This window comes from Eublepharis macularius, chromosome 2 (genome assembly GCF_028583425.1).
Source record: "Eublepharis macularius isolate TG4126 chromosome 2, MPM_Emac_v1.0, whole genome shotgun sequence".
Taxonomy (NCBI): domain Eukaryota; kingdom Metazoa; phylum Chordata; class Lepidosauria; order Squamata; family Eublepharidae; genus Eublepharis; species Eublepharis macularius.
In genome coordinates, this window is record NC_072791.1 from 152,542,272 (window position 1) to 152,557,808 (window position 15,537).

A 15,537-nucleotide genomic window follows, 5' to 3' on the forward strand; every position below is an offset into this window, starting at 1 on the left:
CAGATTGTCTTCAGCTAGAGTTGGTGTCAGGCCTTGCAGAGGAGCATATGGTGATGACTTCAACTATTTTTTGAAATGCCACTGCAACAATGCTTTATTTCCAGGGATGATTGTTTTCTTTCCCAACATTTGCTGTAGGAATATACGCTGGCTCACATTGAGCCCCCAGATACCTTAGAAGCATCAGAAGCTGCTATCCGAAAATATGAAGATTTCCTTGCTACCATGGAAGCTAATGAGGAAAAAATTACTGGACTGGTGGGCAACGGGAACAAGCTCGTGGCTGAAGGAAATATTTACTCTGATAAAATTAGGGAAAAGGTCCAGCTGATTCAAGAGAGGTATTTTTAGTGGGACTGTTTCAGTAGCATTAGGCTCTTGCTTACAAACTAATGCACAGTGGAGGGCACTAAAGAGGAAGGGGGGAAAGTGTGTGTGTGTGTGTGTGTGTGTGTGTGTGTGTGTGTGAGAGAGAGAGAGAGAGAGAGAGAGAGAGAGAGAGATGTTGGTCTGTATGTAGGAATAACACCATCACCCAGGTTTTTATTCTGCAATGAAAATGTGTGTGAGGAAATCCAAGGATGACTTTTTCTGAATTACAACCCCATACCCTATTGCAAGTCTGTACTAATACTCCATAGTGAATCTACAGGTACAAAAGACTAGTGTGACTCACATCTCTGAATTTCTGGTTTCAGTTTGAAAGCTGATATTTGTGGAGTAGGCACCCAATATAGATAAGGCATGGATGGAGAAGCCACTTGGTCTAACTTCATTGTGCTCTGTCAAAATATCCTAGCATTAGTCAGTCTGTACATGATGTTATTCAGTTTGTTACTCACCTGTAGCACTTAGACCCCACTGGTGTATGACTTTTAATTTTATAACTTTGTTCTTAAGATACAAAATGGTGTGTGAGAGTCCTAGAAGACCTACTGGGTGCACATAACTGGGTTCTCTAGATTTGGACCAATGTGTTATATAGTACTAGTTGGCCTGTTAGAACAGAAATAGTTTTTTACAATACCCTAATTGTTTATCATTTCTAGGTACAGGACTAATGTCACAAAATCACAGGAGGCACATGTGCTGTTGAAGAACAATCATGACCTGCAGAACTTTCTACAGAATTGCCAGGAGGTAAGGAATCTTGGCCATCTATGGTAGGCCTGCATTTATTACCTTTGTTTTCCATATTCCAAATTATATCCAGAGTAAACATGCTTGCTTTGGCTTCAGAACTCTGGTTCTGTTTATAGCACTCACTGTTGAACTGTTCATGGTTTCGCTCATGGACTCCTCCTGAGAAAATAGTTAATCACAATTTTAAATTTAGATTAGAGAAGGAAAGAATGAAAACCTCTGCAGGCAATGGTATAATCACAAATTCTTGTGTAAGTAATGTTTACATGAGGATTATACACATATTTCCTCACATTCTTATAGCAGCTGTTTGCACTTCTGGTCTGGAATTGCAGGGCACACCCAGAACTGATCAGTGCATTCACAAAGAGCCTATTGTTATTGTTATTCTTGTTGTTGTTGCTGTGGATCATTCCTGTGGTAATGCAAAGCTGGTTCGTACCGACAATATTAAGTAAAATTTGGTGTGATGGATGGGCAGTAGACAAGCATGGGCTGAACCTTGGTGTATGCATGTGTGAATTGCAATGATGGCACCCCTGAAATGAGTGGAGGTGTCCTCTATCATTAAATGTAGGCAGCTTTGTGAGTCAGGACCATTCTCCTCTGCCACAACCTCTTTTGATTGATGGCTCTGGGTACCCTATATAGCAACCTCTGTCAAGCTGGAATAGCCTGAAAGAAATGTACAACTGACATTTTTTACAAAAAGGACGGAGTCCCCTGCAATTTGGGCAATCAACTCTCACCGAAAAATCCCAACTCAGTTTCTCACATGTTTGTTTAAAGTAAGGAGGCCTCTCTTCTTGGCCATAGTGAAATTAGTTGGGTTGATTGGTTAAGATGGGTGGCTAATATGAGGATAAAATGTGTTTATAGTAGAAGGCTAAACTTATTTCCAACACTATGATTCTAAGTATTTTCCCAAAGTATAATCAGTGATTAAAGTGGTCATGAGTAATCTGGGATGGATCACTGGCAAACAGCTCAGCAAATCATCTCACCAGCATTCATCCTTTAGTTTAGAATTTCAGCAGAACAGTATGGGAGCTCTGTGAAAATAGGTGGTCTGCTTTCCCCATTGAGAGCCATTACCTCTGTTCACAGCTCGCTCTGTGGATTGATGAGAAAATGCTCACAGCTCAAGACATATCCTATGATGAAGCTCGAAATTTGCATAGCAAATGGTTGAAGCACCAGGCTTTTATGGCAGAGCTTGCTTCTCACCAAGGGTGGTTAGAGAAAGTAGATGAGGTAAGTGGCACATTGCAAGATTTGTCCTAGCTCTTCTTTCTCTTGTATCTTCTCATGTATGGGGGCTAGAATGTTTGAGGAAGGATTAAAGACAGTCACCATCACTACTAGGGCTACATCAATAGGCAGTTTTGTTCTGATGACTTCAGAGAGGAATGCTTAGTGTACACAAAGGGAGAATACTAGTATGGCTAGCCAAGGGATACGCTGAAATCAGTTGAGGCAAACAATAAGGGGTAGAGGTTTTTTCCTGTCCCCCACTTCTTCAGCAGTTGGTATTGTGTTGCTCTGAGAGTTAAACAGAGTTTGTTTAGAGAGCACTCTTTTCCCTACCATCTTATATTGGGGGGGGGGGGGCAGGGAGGGGCTGTGAGGGAGGGTTGGCTTTTCTTCTTTGCCTGTCCCTGGATTTTATTAGTGCTTCCATGTTATCTCTGCCTGGCTCTCTTTCTCTTCAGGAAGGACAGCTACTGGCAAAGAAGAAGCCCCAGTATGCCAGCACAGTTTCTCAAAGGCTTATGGAACTGCATCAACTTTGGGACAAGCTGCAGGCAACCACAGAAGAAAAGGCTCAGCACCTGTTTGATGCAAACCGCTCTGACTTGTATGCCCAGAGCTATGCTGATCTTGGTGCGTGGATCAGTGAAATGGAGGAGCAGCTGAAATCTGATGTCCAGGGGAAAGATCTCACCAGTGTCAATATCTTGCTGAAGAACCTGAAAGTATGTAACAAGCCACTTAACTCTCATTCCCTCTTTCACCTCAAAAGCATGTGAACAGGCTCTCTCAGCAGAGAGCTGCAGGTATTTGCGGGGAACTAATGTGAGGTAGGAAGAGTCTGGCAACGGTGGTGCTATGGTACAGTCTATTTGAAAGGTTGAGGCAGACACCCCCCCCCATACTTCTTCATATTGCCCATCAGTCTTGTCTTCGAGTGGAAAGCATAGAACACCTTAAGGACTTCCCAGGCATTTTCTTTTTGCACAATCAATGTTACTTTTACCACTTTGCTCAGCAAAAATTGAAGCCTTCCTGTAGCCTAAGGAGCCTTCTTCTAATGTAAGTGGCTGTTTCTCTAGCAGAAGAACTGCTTAAGTTGAAAGAAGACTGATGGGCGAAAGCTTCTGTTAGGTCTCTATGGGAGGGTGTCTGGCACTGTATTGATTCTTTATTTTGGAGACTGGGATCCTTATAAATATTGAACCAGATCTAGAGTCTTGAATGGGCTAAAAATCTAAAGTGAGCATGGTGGCTGGGTGAATCAAGATTCTCTTATTTCAGCGACTGGATGAGCAAGTAAGTGTACGGAAGAGAGAGATGGAAGAATTGCAGTCTCAGGCTCCTCCAGCCAGAGGAGAAACACATGAAGTAGATGGCAAGCATGAGGTTATCGAGAGGCGCTTCCGGGATCTTCTGGAGCCATTGAGTCAGAGAAGGAAGGAGCTGGAGACAGCCAAGGCTAAATACCAGTTGGATCGGGATCTGGCAGATGAACTGGTAAGCTGTTCAATCATCTGAATGTATCATTAGTGAAAACCAGAATTCTTCTCAAACTGCAATATCTTTTGGCCGGGCATTATCATTCTGATTTAGAGGATAGGATGCTCTATTCCTTCCCAGCCACACAGTCTTATGGACAAGTTGCTTCAGTGCCTCTGTGATAAGCAGAGCAAGGACTTCCCTTTTGACACGCTTGACATTTACATATTATTCTGTATTCTAGCTCTGGGTGCAGGAACGTCTTCCTCTTGCTCAGTCCACTGACCATGGCACAGACCTCCTGTCAGTACAGTTGCTTACAAAGAAAAACCAGGTGAGTCTACCCACTTATCTCTATTTTTTCCCATGTTCTGTGAAATCCCATTTCCAGGTTGACCAGATTTTTAATGTTTTTTAAACCTCTCAGAGGTGACTGCAGTGTAGTTATCAGACAGGGTGAGAAACAAGTTCCCTTAGGAAAAGCACTATCCCATATAGAACAGGCAATAAACTGCTACCCCAGGATACTGATGCTTCAATCTTGTCTGGATTGAGCCTCAGTGCTGATTCACATGTTACAAAGTGCATGGGTGCCCCAGGTGGACTTCCAACAGATGTGTTCTGGGAGTTCCTTTTTTGGAACTTAATTCCCAGGTGTGTACAGGACAGTTCAATTCAAATCAGGACTGCATTGTGCAGGAGAAGGAGCTTAAGTCTTCCCCCTCGTGCTGTTTTCTCATCCACAAGATGATACAGAAGAGATACTTTTGTCCTGTTTGGAAAATTTGTATGTACTAATAACTACACATTTTCCCCAACAGAACAAATAGCAACTGCCTTGGGGCTGTTTTAAGTCAGAACAACGGCAAGTTGAGAGGAGGCTTAAGCCCCTTCTCCCTGTGTGCCCTGGTCCTGACCAAACTGAGGTCTACATTTACCTAGCAATTAAGTTCCCAGTGGGGAATTCCCTGCTACACATGACAGATATGAGGACTGTGTAATGTGTGAATTGGCCCTCAGTTTATTTGCTATCAGCCAGTCCATTCACAGCCCTATTTGGATGAAAAGAAGAACGCTGAGCATCATCTGTATATTGATGGCTCCAGATCTCCTGGCAGCCTTAGCTAGCAGAAGTTAAAGGACATGGTGGACAAAATGAAATCCTGTGAAACAACTTAACACAATTGCCATAGAACAGAGCTAAATTTCCTTAGCGCTACCTTATGAAACCAAGTAGGAGTGGTACTAAAGTGTGGTGCTTCCCACTGTCAATCCTGAAATATGGTTAAGAGAGATGCTGCGATTAATTTTACTGAAGGCTGCTTATGGATCTTGGAGGATCAACAGGGCAGCACATTCTCTTTCATTGTCCTGATATAGCCTGTCCTATTTATTAACCAGCCCATCCAGGATTTTTTATTTATATTGGATTTTTTTTGATAAAATGCTTTTTTGAGGAAAAATCTATCTAAAGATAGTTTTCTGTTTAAGATACATTATAGCCCAAAGGTTTTCATCATGAAATAAGGATTAATTTTTAATTATGTAGTATGAGACTGTATACTCATACAATGTTTTTAAAAAGTGTAAATGAATTCCATTAATTCATTCATGTCATTCTCTCCCAGAAGTTTCTGTAAGATTGTTTCAGGTAATTTTTCTATCTAAAAGATACTATCACAGATGCTTGGTTTTGTAGTTCTTAAAACTGTGAATTTGTGACTGCAGATATAATTTGCCTCTCCTTAGTCATCATAACTAGGGTGTGCACCTGAAAAACTGGGGGTGTGCACCCGAAAACAATTTGGGATAACCCAAATACCAAAATGGTAAGTTGCTTTGGGATTTGGGTGTTTAAACGCTTCGGTATGCTCCGTAAAGATTTGGGAATCTTTTCGGAGCACATCAAAGCTCAAAGCAGCACTTTTCTTGCTGTTTGCAAATGCCAAGAAAAGTGTTGCTTTCAAGCTTCCCGCCCTGCTGCTTTTTTCAGCCAATAGGAGGGGGAGGAGGGAATCCCAAATCTTTCCAAATCGGGCCGGATTTGGGTTAAAAACCCGAATCAGAAACCTGAAGCACACACCCCTAGTCATAGCAGCAAAAATGTTTTAAAATAAACATACAGAATTGAGAAAGAGACACCAGTCCTATTATTCCTCTGCAAATTTATGTATACCGAATCAACTCCTTACTTCTTAAGTGCTAAGTTTCAAAAAGTTCAATGAATAGAAGATTGTTTGAGGTGGAATAGATCTGGGTAAGGAAGAGATGTTGGCTGCTCCACACACATTGGATAATGCACTTTAATGATCATTTGGAACTGGCTTTTCATGTGTGAAACACAAAATCCACTTCTAAAGGATTGCTAAAGTGCATTGAAAGTGCATTATTCAACATGTGTGGAAATGGCCGTTAACAGCTAGATGTGAAGAGGAAGGGGCAAGCAGTACAAATGATAATGGAACTTTTTGAGCAGAATACTTCAGAAGTCTTGAGATTTTTGTGAATGTAGCCTGAGATTTATTGTATTATTCTCTCCCTTGAACAGAGAACCTATAATGGCAGTAGGCCATACAAGAGACCCAGTTTTGGAATGAGGTTGGACTAGATGATCCTAGAGGTCCCTTCCAACCCTATGATTCTATCATCTGTGTTGCAAATATTAAGATCAGAACAACTAGGAAGAATGAGCCTTTATGTAGAAAACTATGATTTAAATCGAATCTTCCTGACTAGTGATTTAAATTGTGATTTATATCAATTTGATTTAAATTAAATCCACCCTGAGCTCAGCCCACTTATATTTTTTTCCTGCATAGGGAAAGACCAAGGGCAGGCAAATACAGATACAGAAATCTGCATGTTGGGTTATGAAATCTTTGTATTTTATGCCCTCCTCAGAGAAAACTCTTCAGGTTTTCCAATAGAAGAGACTGTTCAGAGAACAAATGTGTATGGCCATTTCCACATTACTCACCTTCATCCGGAACGCTGTGGAACGTTGTGGAAGATAGCGTCTTCTCGCACAATGTCACGCAAAACTTGCGTGAGAAGACACTATCTTTCATGTTTTTTTCACGACGTTCTGCAGCATTCCGGATTAAGGTAAGTAGTGTGGAAACGGCCTATTTGAGCTTATTCAAACCCCCTTTAAAATTGTTCCTTGCCAGACTCTGCAGAAGGAAATTACTGGCCATGCCCCACGTATTGAAGAGATCCTTTGCAGAGGGGAGAGCATGCTGGCTGGAGTTGATGGGGATGGAGACTTCAGGGATATTGAAGAGCGCCTTAAGCAGTTGAGAGGCTCATGGGCCACTTTACAAGAGGAAGCTTCCAAAAGGTTGCAGCGTCTGGAAGAAGCCAGAGAGGCTCAGCGATATTACTTGGATGCTGGGGAAGCAGAAGCCTGGATAAGTGAGCAGGAGCTCTATATGGTAACAGATGAGAAACCAAAGGTAAAGGCAAAGAGCTTTTTAAATAATCAGCACACTATGCTTGATGCAGCAGGGGAATTACATTTTCCAAAGGGTTACATAAATGAGTCCTGTTCCAGAAGAGACAGAGAAGCAGTGTTTGCTAGTGCCCAGGGGTCATTTCATAGAAAAAGAGCTGGAGGAACTCATTAGCATAACTCATTAGCATATGCCACGCCCCTTGACCTCACCGGCAGTGTGTCATTACCATAACTGATTTGCATATGCCACAGCCCCTGACATCACATATCCTGGCTGTTTTGGACCCAATCCTGGCCATTCAGGGCCAAAATTGGGCCCAAAATGGCAAACGGGCTGAAAATGGCCAAAAAGGAGCTCAAAATGGTCAGGATCGGTCTGCTGCTGAGCAGGAGAGTGATCCACCACCCGTCAGAGGCCCGATCCAGGCCATTTCGTCCCCAATCCAGGCCGAAATGGGCCCAAAATGGCTGAGAGTCAGGTGGGTGGGGCCACCTGTCATGTGACCTCTTTGGGGAACTGCCAGAACTGCGTTCCTACGCGTTCCCCCTCAAAATGAGCCCTGCTAGTGCCAAGGGGTGTTAAGACCAAGGGTCATTTCATAGAAAAAGAGCTGGAGGAACTCATTAGCATAACTCATTAGCATATGCCAGGCCCCTTGCCATCACCAGAAGTGTGTTATTAGCATAACTGATTTGCATATGCCACACCCCCTGACATCACCTATCCTGGCCGTTTTGGTCCCAATCCTGGCCATTCAGGGCCCAAATTGGGCCCAAAATGGCAAAAAGGGGCTGAAAATGGCTGAAAAGGGGCCCAAAATGGTCAGGATCAGGCTGCTGCTGAGTGGGAGAGTGATCCACCACCTGTCAGAGGCCCTATCTGGGCTGTTTCGGCTCCAGTCCAGGCCGAAACAGGCCCAAAATGGCTGAGAGTCAGGTGGGCAGGACCACCTGTCATGTGACCTCTTTGGGAAACTGCTGGAACTGTGTTCCAGCACATTCCCCCTCAAAATGAACTCTGGTTGGTCCATGACCAACAGAAGCTTCTGAGCCTCATAACAAGTAGCAGAAGGGCTAACCCCCCATTTCACTGGTGTTGGTTTTTCCTGCACTTTTCAGGCATAAAGACCAAACAAATCAGCTTCATCCATTTTCTTATTCCCTTACTCGCTGAATCTCAGAGGAGCACTGATGGAATCCAGTGTGATGCACTGTGTGTGTGTGTGCATGCGTGCGTGCGTGCGTGTGTGCGCGCGCGCGCGCGCGCGTGCGCACGCGCGCGCATGCTTGCTTATGCATACCTAGAAAATAAAAGTTTATAAGGAAGTTCTCTCAGGCCTAGGCAGGGACAAGAAATGCTGAATCTCTGAGAAGTGTCTGTGTTCCTTCCACACAGACTCAGGAGCAAGATTTGAAGAACATTATAAATTACTGCATGCTGATATCAAGTGTTTATGTAGAAGTTTTTTTCCAGACTTGTGCCAAGAATGAAGCAGCATTCTCCCTCAGACTCCTTTGGGAGGTACACAAGAAGAGAGGGGAGTTGAAATGATGGTGCTTACAGTAGTGGCTTTGGCCTGGTTAGGTATACATTAGAACTTCTCAGTGGGCACAGGGTGATAAATACACTCTGACTCACCACAGATACGCAACAGTCCAAATCTCTCCTATATGTTCAAATATGTACCTGTTAAAACTTACAGGGGGTGTGAGTGTTGGCCACTCAGCAAAGTCTGAAGCCTTCTTTCAACCTAAGGAGGCTTCCTTCGTCATAAATGGCTCTTCCATTTATGCCAGCCAGTTCCATCAGAGGAGGGCTCCTTAAGCCATGGGAGTATTCAGACTCTGCTGAGCACATTGGTAGGGTGCATCCTGTAGCAATTTTCAGGTCCTCATTTAAAATTAGTTTCAATACATTGTTCTTCAGGTTATCTGGGCTGTAGAGGTGCTCTGCTTGTTATGAGTCACTTTATCTACAGTAAACTACAGTAGCAGACCAAACTAGATGTGACCTGGAAGATCTGAGATTAGGCTCTCCTCTGGTGTTTTTGGGAGGCTGAAGGCAACCAGGTGGGGTGACAGGTTAGGAAGGTTTATCTTAACAATCCCTTCCCTGCTCCTGAAGCTGCCTTTCCAAAAATTGTGGGAAATTCTAATTATGGATCTCCCCAATCATGTCTACTTTGCTCACCAGTCATCCTCTACAGTTTGTAGTGGTTAAGAACGGCAGGACTCTAATCTGGAGAACTGGGTTTGATTCCCTACTCCTCTATTTGAAGCCAGCTGGGTACCTTGGGTCAGTCACAGCTTCTAGGAGCTCTCTCAGGCCCACCCACCTCACAGGGTGACTGTTGTGGGGATAATAATAAAATACTTTGTAAACTGCTCTGAGTGGACGTTAAGTTGTCCTGAAGGGCGGTAAATAAATCGAATGTTGTTGTTACATGAATTAAACTGGGGATAGAGAGTTCAAGAACAGTAATGACACATGTAACAAAGGAAAGCAAAAGATCTAAAAGCATGATAATCAAGACAAGATAAGTTCTTTGTTTCTTTGGAATGGAAAGTGGTAGGCTATTTTGGGGGGTGTTGGCTCTGTTTGGATCTGAAATTCCTTCCTATTTCTGCTCAGCAGCATATTTAAGCCATGCATTACTGGAGAAATGAGGTAAATAAATAAAATTGTTATATTAACATAGGGGAACGGGATGGGGAAGGTTGATTGGTGGACATGATCAACAGCACAATCCTATGCACGTTTACTCAGAAGCAAGTCCCTCTGAATTCAGCTGAGCTTACTCTTTGGTAAGTGTGCATAGGATTGCAATTTCTTGAAAAACTTTCTGGCAAACCAGCCTGCATACTGTCAGTCCTGAGAGTGACTCCACTATGAAGCAAGACAAGACCCCGTCCATGACTGAAGGGATTTTGTGGTTCCAGGATGAAGAAAGTGGGATTGTGATGCTGAAGAGACACCTTCGGCAGCAGCGATCCATAGAGGACTATGGAAAAAACATCAAGCAGCTAGCTGGCCGGGCTCAGAAGCCCCTTTCCACTGGCCACCCGGAAGGGTGCGTATTGATAATCAATGTTGTTTAAGCTCTGGTAATGGCCAGGAGACTAAAAATCTCTACAGCGCATGGTAGTGATTGATCTAAGATCACACAGCATGTCATTTTATCAAACCAAGTTGATTTTCCGGAATATCAGTCCAGTGCATATCTACTGGATTATGCTGTTTCTTTTTCTTTGACAGGAAACTTGTCTCAAAAACTTTGTGTGGGTTTTTTTTCCTCCAGGGAGCAGATCATTCGGTTGCAGGGGCAAGTAGACAAGCAGTATGCAGGCTTGAAAGATCTGGCTGAGGAGCGCAAACGTAAGCTGGAGCACATGTACCATCTCTTCCAACTGAAGCGAGAAGTCGATGATCTTGAGCAGTGGATTGCAGAGAGAGATGTCGTGGCATCATCCCAAGAGATGGGGCAAGACCTCGACCATGTCACTGTGAGCAAGCTGTGAGAGAATGTGTACTGGCCCAGGCCATCATGGCCATGTTTCTTAGCCTCTGTCACCTTTGGGATATGATTCGAGTTTAAGGGGCATAGTACGGTATGAATGAGTACCATAATTTGGGAGTAGTGTTGCTTTGTAGCCGAAGGGAAAATTGCTGTTAAATGGTTCAGTGCATTAGCATGCTGCTTAGCATTGCTATTGGATAGAGTACCTCTTTATAAGCAGAATGTTGTAAACAGTGAGCATAAGAGTGTATAAAGCATATGAGATAAGAATCGCAATGGAGTTTTACCTTTTTTTTTTTTAAACTGGAATATGGAAGATGCCTCCTTTACTGAATGGGGACAGAATTCTTAGGATAATCATATGTTCATTTTGGTTTATTTCTTGACTAGCTGCTGCGAGAAAAGTTTCGTGACTTTGCCAGGGAAACAGGAAACATCGGGCAGGAGCGGGTAGACAATGTCAATCTTATAATTGAGCAGCTGATTGATGCTGGTCACACGGAGGCTGCCACGATTGCGGAAATGAAGGACAGTCTGAATGAGAGCTGGGCTGACCTGTTGGAACTGATTGACACCAGAATGCAGCTGTTGGCTGCCTCCTATGACCTACACAAATTCTTTTATGATGGTGGTGAGATCCTGGTTCTCATTGAGGAGAAGCACAAGGAATTACCCAAGGAGTTGGGCCAGGATGTCAACACAGCAGAGTCTTTCCACAGGACGCACACAGCTTTTGAGCGTGATATCCACTTGTTGGGAGTGCAGGTAACAACTTTATTTTCAGAAGACATGAGGCACCAGTGTGGCACAACAAGGTCAAGTCTGTCCCTGAGACAGACACTAGGAAGTATATATATGAGAATACTTCAGAGGTGTTAATCTTTAACGTTTTGCTGGTTAACTTACCTTGCAATTTAGTGGAGTCTCAGATGGAGGCATATTATACTGAAGGGACAGTTTGATGATTTGGTGTTGTTGATGACTTGATTGATAATGACTCCCCCTGAAAGATTTTTAACATACTAAGAGTCAAAACACACGAGACAAAGTTCACGCAAAGAGCACTTGATTGGTCCCACAATCTTCTCTGGGAATGGTAGTCCCCCTCCAAGCAACTGCCGGAAAACCGAGTGAAGTGGATTTTCTTGCAGAGAACAGCCGCTCTCTTTCAAAAATCCAATCAGCTGGTTTTCGGTAGCTCAGAGGCGGTGCTACTCAGGCACTCCCATTCTTCTTCTCTTGGCTGGGACGAACACCTCAGCTTTTTTCCTGTGCCCTTACGTTGTTTCCACACACACCCTTCTTCCTGAGCTCCTGGGGGATTTTTGAAAGAGAGAAAGTGTGTGCATGTGTGTGAGAGAAACCCAGTTGCGAGTCTCCCCAGCTGAGCTGAGATTCACATGAAGCGGCTGGGTTGTTTGTATTTTTTACTACAATTCCAGGGATCCTTGCAGGATCTGGCACTTGCCTATGTGTCTCATGTGTTTTGACTCTAAGTGAGGTTCTTTCAGATGTCTGAGATGAAGGCCCAGAAAAGTCACAGCTCAAGTCTCCTTATTCGAAAGAACCCTGTGAAAGAAGCTATTAATTTTCCCATTTTAAACCAAAGAAACTGGGACTGATAGAAAGTATCTACCCAATCTTGGCTGAGTGGTCAAGGTTTCTCAGAGTTCAATACAAAATCTTCCTTTCTCTTGACTTCTCTGATAGGTTCAGCATTTCCAAGAAGTAGCAGCACGTCTGCAGGCAGCCTATGCTGGGGAAAAGGCAGTTACTATCCAGAAACAAGAACAAGAGGTAGTAAAGGCTTGGAAGGCCTTGCTTGCAGCCTGTGAGGGGCGGCGTGATCAGCTGGTTGATACAGCAGAGAAGTTCCGTTTCTTCAGCATGGTCCGGGACCTGATATTTTGGATGGAAAATGTGATACGGCAGATTGAAACACAGGAGAAGCCCAGGTAACTTGGTGGTGAAATGGAACAAAGTTGCTCCCTTTTCCCGTGCAGACTGTAGATGAACCCTGTGCAGGCTCTGGCATTCCAGACAGTGTATCCTCCCCCTTCGTTCTTTCTTTTACTACATTCTAAAGTTGTAACATTCTGGAAAAGCAGTCATTAGTATATCATATTGTATATTAGTATATCATATTGTTCAATTCAGGTCCTACCTACATATTACGTTTTCCATATGTCCTTGCCATGTTTAACTTGAGGACTTTCATTTAGATGTTAGCTGCAAGTTCCCTACTGAGAACTCGATTTCTAAGAATGTGGTGGCCCAATTTTGATTTTGGTGTGCGGGGAGTAGGGGCTTAAACTATCCCCCCTGTACAGTTTTGCTGACTTGAAACAGTCCTGAATGCACTATTTTCTCCATTGGGGGGTTGCATGTGTTCAGACTGGTTACTCAAAGGTTTCTCCAGCAATGCAAATAGCACCCCTACCTCTAGTAGTTTCACATTGGGAAAATGGTGCAAGGGGAATACTGAAACACTTTCTTCCAGTGCACTGCAGTCCTTATCTGACAGTCTTTCTACACATTACAAAGTACCTAGGGACGTTCAAGTGAACCTCATTTCACGTGTCCCCCCTCCAACTTTCCATGCACTCGTTCACATAATCACACTTCATTTTCCTCCACGTAAATACATTCACGTGTTCTATATCAGTTCCTCCTCAACTGCTAAAAGTATCAGTTTTCCCCACATCCATTCATTGAAATGAAGATCTTGACTCTTTCTCACACCTTAAAAGAAATGCAAATTGGCAAGTCAAAGGAGCCTACAGTACTTGTTCTTACAGCAAAAGCAGAGCTGAATCGGCGCTTTGCCCTCTGGAATCACTTGCAGATGCAGTCACACAAAGGAAGCTCCAGTGAAAGTGGCATTCACATGCATTGAGCAAGAACAGCCTGCATGTGAATTGAGGACCACACATAAAATCTTACACTTGAGCATCCCTAGGTACTTAGTAACATATAGAAAGACTGAGTTAGCTCCTGTCCACTTGGGAACTTAGTTCCCCATAGGGAACTCACAGTTGGTGTCTGACTGCAAGTCAGCATGGGGAACCCAGATGCAACCTATGGAAAAACATAACATGCAATTAGGCCCCATGTGTGAGGCACGGGGTTTACATATCTTTCGAAATGATAGTCAGGAACCCTCTCTGATGAAGTGAGCTCTGTCTCTTGAAAGCTCATACCCTGGAAATCTTGTTGGTCTTTAAGGTGCTGCTGGACTTGAATCTTTCTCCTGAACTTTTCGGTGCTGCTGTTGTCTTTTTGAGAATTGTTAGCTGTTAGAAATGTCCTGCTTATTTCTCAAATATCTTCCACATTTAAGGGATGTTTCATCTGTGGAACTTCTGATGAAATACCACCAAGGCATAAAGTCTGAGATAGACACCAGAGACAAAAGCTTCACCACCTGCATCGATCTTGGCAAAGCATTGCTGCAGCGCAAGCACTATGCTATGGATGAGGTAAGGGTTTTCATGCATGACCCTTGCCACAGAATGAGAATCAAAGACAGACTGCACTAACTAAGCATGCATATGTACTGCCTCATTTTCGGTAAACAAGATGTAAACAATGGCAGTGGTTTGCTGGAACTGAAGTGCTTCCAAGTTCCAAACCAGCCCAGAGTCTAATTTGAATTTTGTGATAGTGCAGCCCTTGCTCCCACTATGACATTTACATATTCTGTTCAAAGTTCCATTCGGGGTGTGTGTGTGTGGCATCTGTGCTTATACAAAGGTGAGATCACCTATCTGTAGTGAACTTTTTATTTCCTCATAAAAGGAAGAGAATACTGTTTGTTATTTCTTGGGGATTGTGGGGAGGGTAAAGGTGGTAAAGGAGGGTAAAGAGTGGAAGCAAATTTTATGGGATGGGTGGGAATCATCATCATCAGATGACCCAGTGTAGTGTAATGAAGTGGTTAGAATGTTGGACTGTGACCATGGAAAGCTGGGTTCAAATCCCCATGAAGCTCACTGGGTGGCCTTGGACCAGTCACTCTCTAAGCATAACCTACCTCATATAGAGGTGATGAGGATAAATCGGGGAGGGGGGGAGTGTACGCCACCCTGATCTCCTTAAAATTTCCCCTTTACAAGGGCAGAATAAAATTTCTCCTTAAAAAAGGGCAGGATAAAATTAAATGAATGAATGCTCCCAATTACTCTTCTTCTACATAGTGATGCTAGCTTATAGTGTTTAGGGTTAAAGAAATGGGAAGGCAAATAGATGAATTTATCAACATGCCCTTTTCTGTTGGAATATGTCCAGGATGTATAAAGAGCTACTTCATGTGTTCTAATTACTTGTGTGTTCAGTAGAATTCTTACTTTACTTGTAAAATAACGATTTCTTCATCATTCCACTTTTCACAATTAGTGTTTTTGAAACATCCTCACTGTTTGGCCAGGCACCCTGGGGTAGGACTACTCTTTGAGAAATATATCCTCAATCAAAGGGTTTATTACGGTCACAAGACCAGCCAAGTAAAATACAGATAAAAAGAATATCCTCAAATCTCTTTTCCACACACAATTTGTTGCATGGTTCTTTGAATCCTCCTGGCCCCGTCATTAAGGAGATTTTCATACTATAGCCAAACTTCTGGTGACAGATTAAATGAAGTGAACAGTGAGTTGCAATGAATACATGTTCTGTCTATATGTTGTAGCC

The 15,537-nt window shown here is 43.3% G+C and overlaps 1 protein-coding gene across 4 annotated transcripts in view; it reads left to right on the forward strand.

Annotated features, from left to right (window-relative positions):
- The window catches only part of SPTB (spectrin beta, erythrocytic), a 147,368-nt gene that overhangs the window by 99,809 nt on the left and 32,022 nt on the right, over positions 1-15,537 (forward strand). For all 4 annotated transcript variants that reach the window (XM_054972835.1, XM_054972836.1, XM_054972834.1 and 1 more), the window contains exons 17-28: positions 139-341; positions 1,050-1,140; positions 2,251-2,397; positions 2,856-3,119; positions 3,679-3,894; positions 4,121-4,210; positions 7,047-7,331; positions 10,271-10,401; positions 10,630-10,834; positions 11,239-11,613; positions 12,559-12,803; positions 14,189-14,327. In XM_054972835.1, coding sequence (XP_054828810.1) covers positions 139-341; positions 1,050-1,140; positions 2,251-2,397; positions 2,856-3,119; positions 3,679-3,894; positions 4,121-4,210; positions 7,047-7,331; positions 10,271-10,401; positions 10,630-10,834; positions 11,239-11,613; positions 12,559-12,803; positions 14,189-14,327 — 2,391 coding nt within the window. The remainder of the gene's footprint in view (positions 1-138; positions 342-1,049; positions 1,141-2,250; positions 2,398-2,855; positions 3,120-3,678; positions 3,895-4,120; positions 4,211-7,046; positions 7,332-10,270; positions 10,402-10,629; positions 10,835-11,238; positions 11,614-12,558; positions 12,804-14,188; positions 14,328-15,537) is intronic.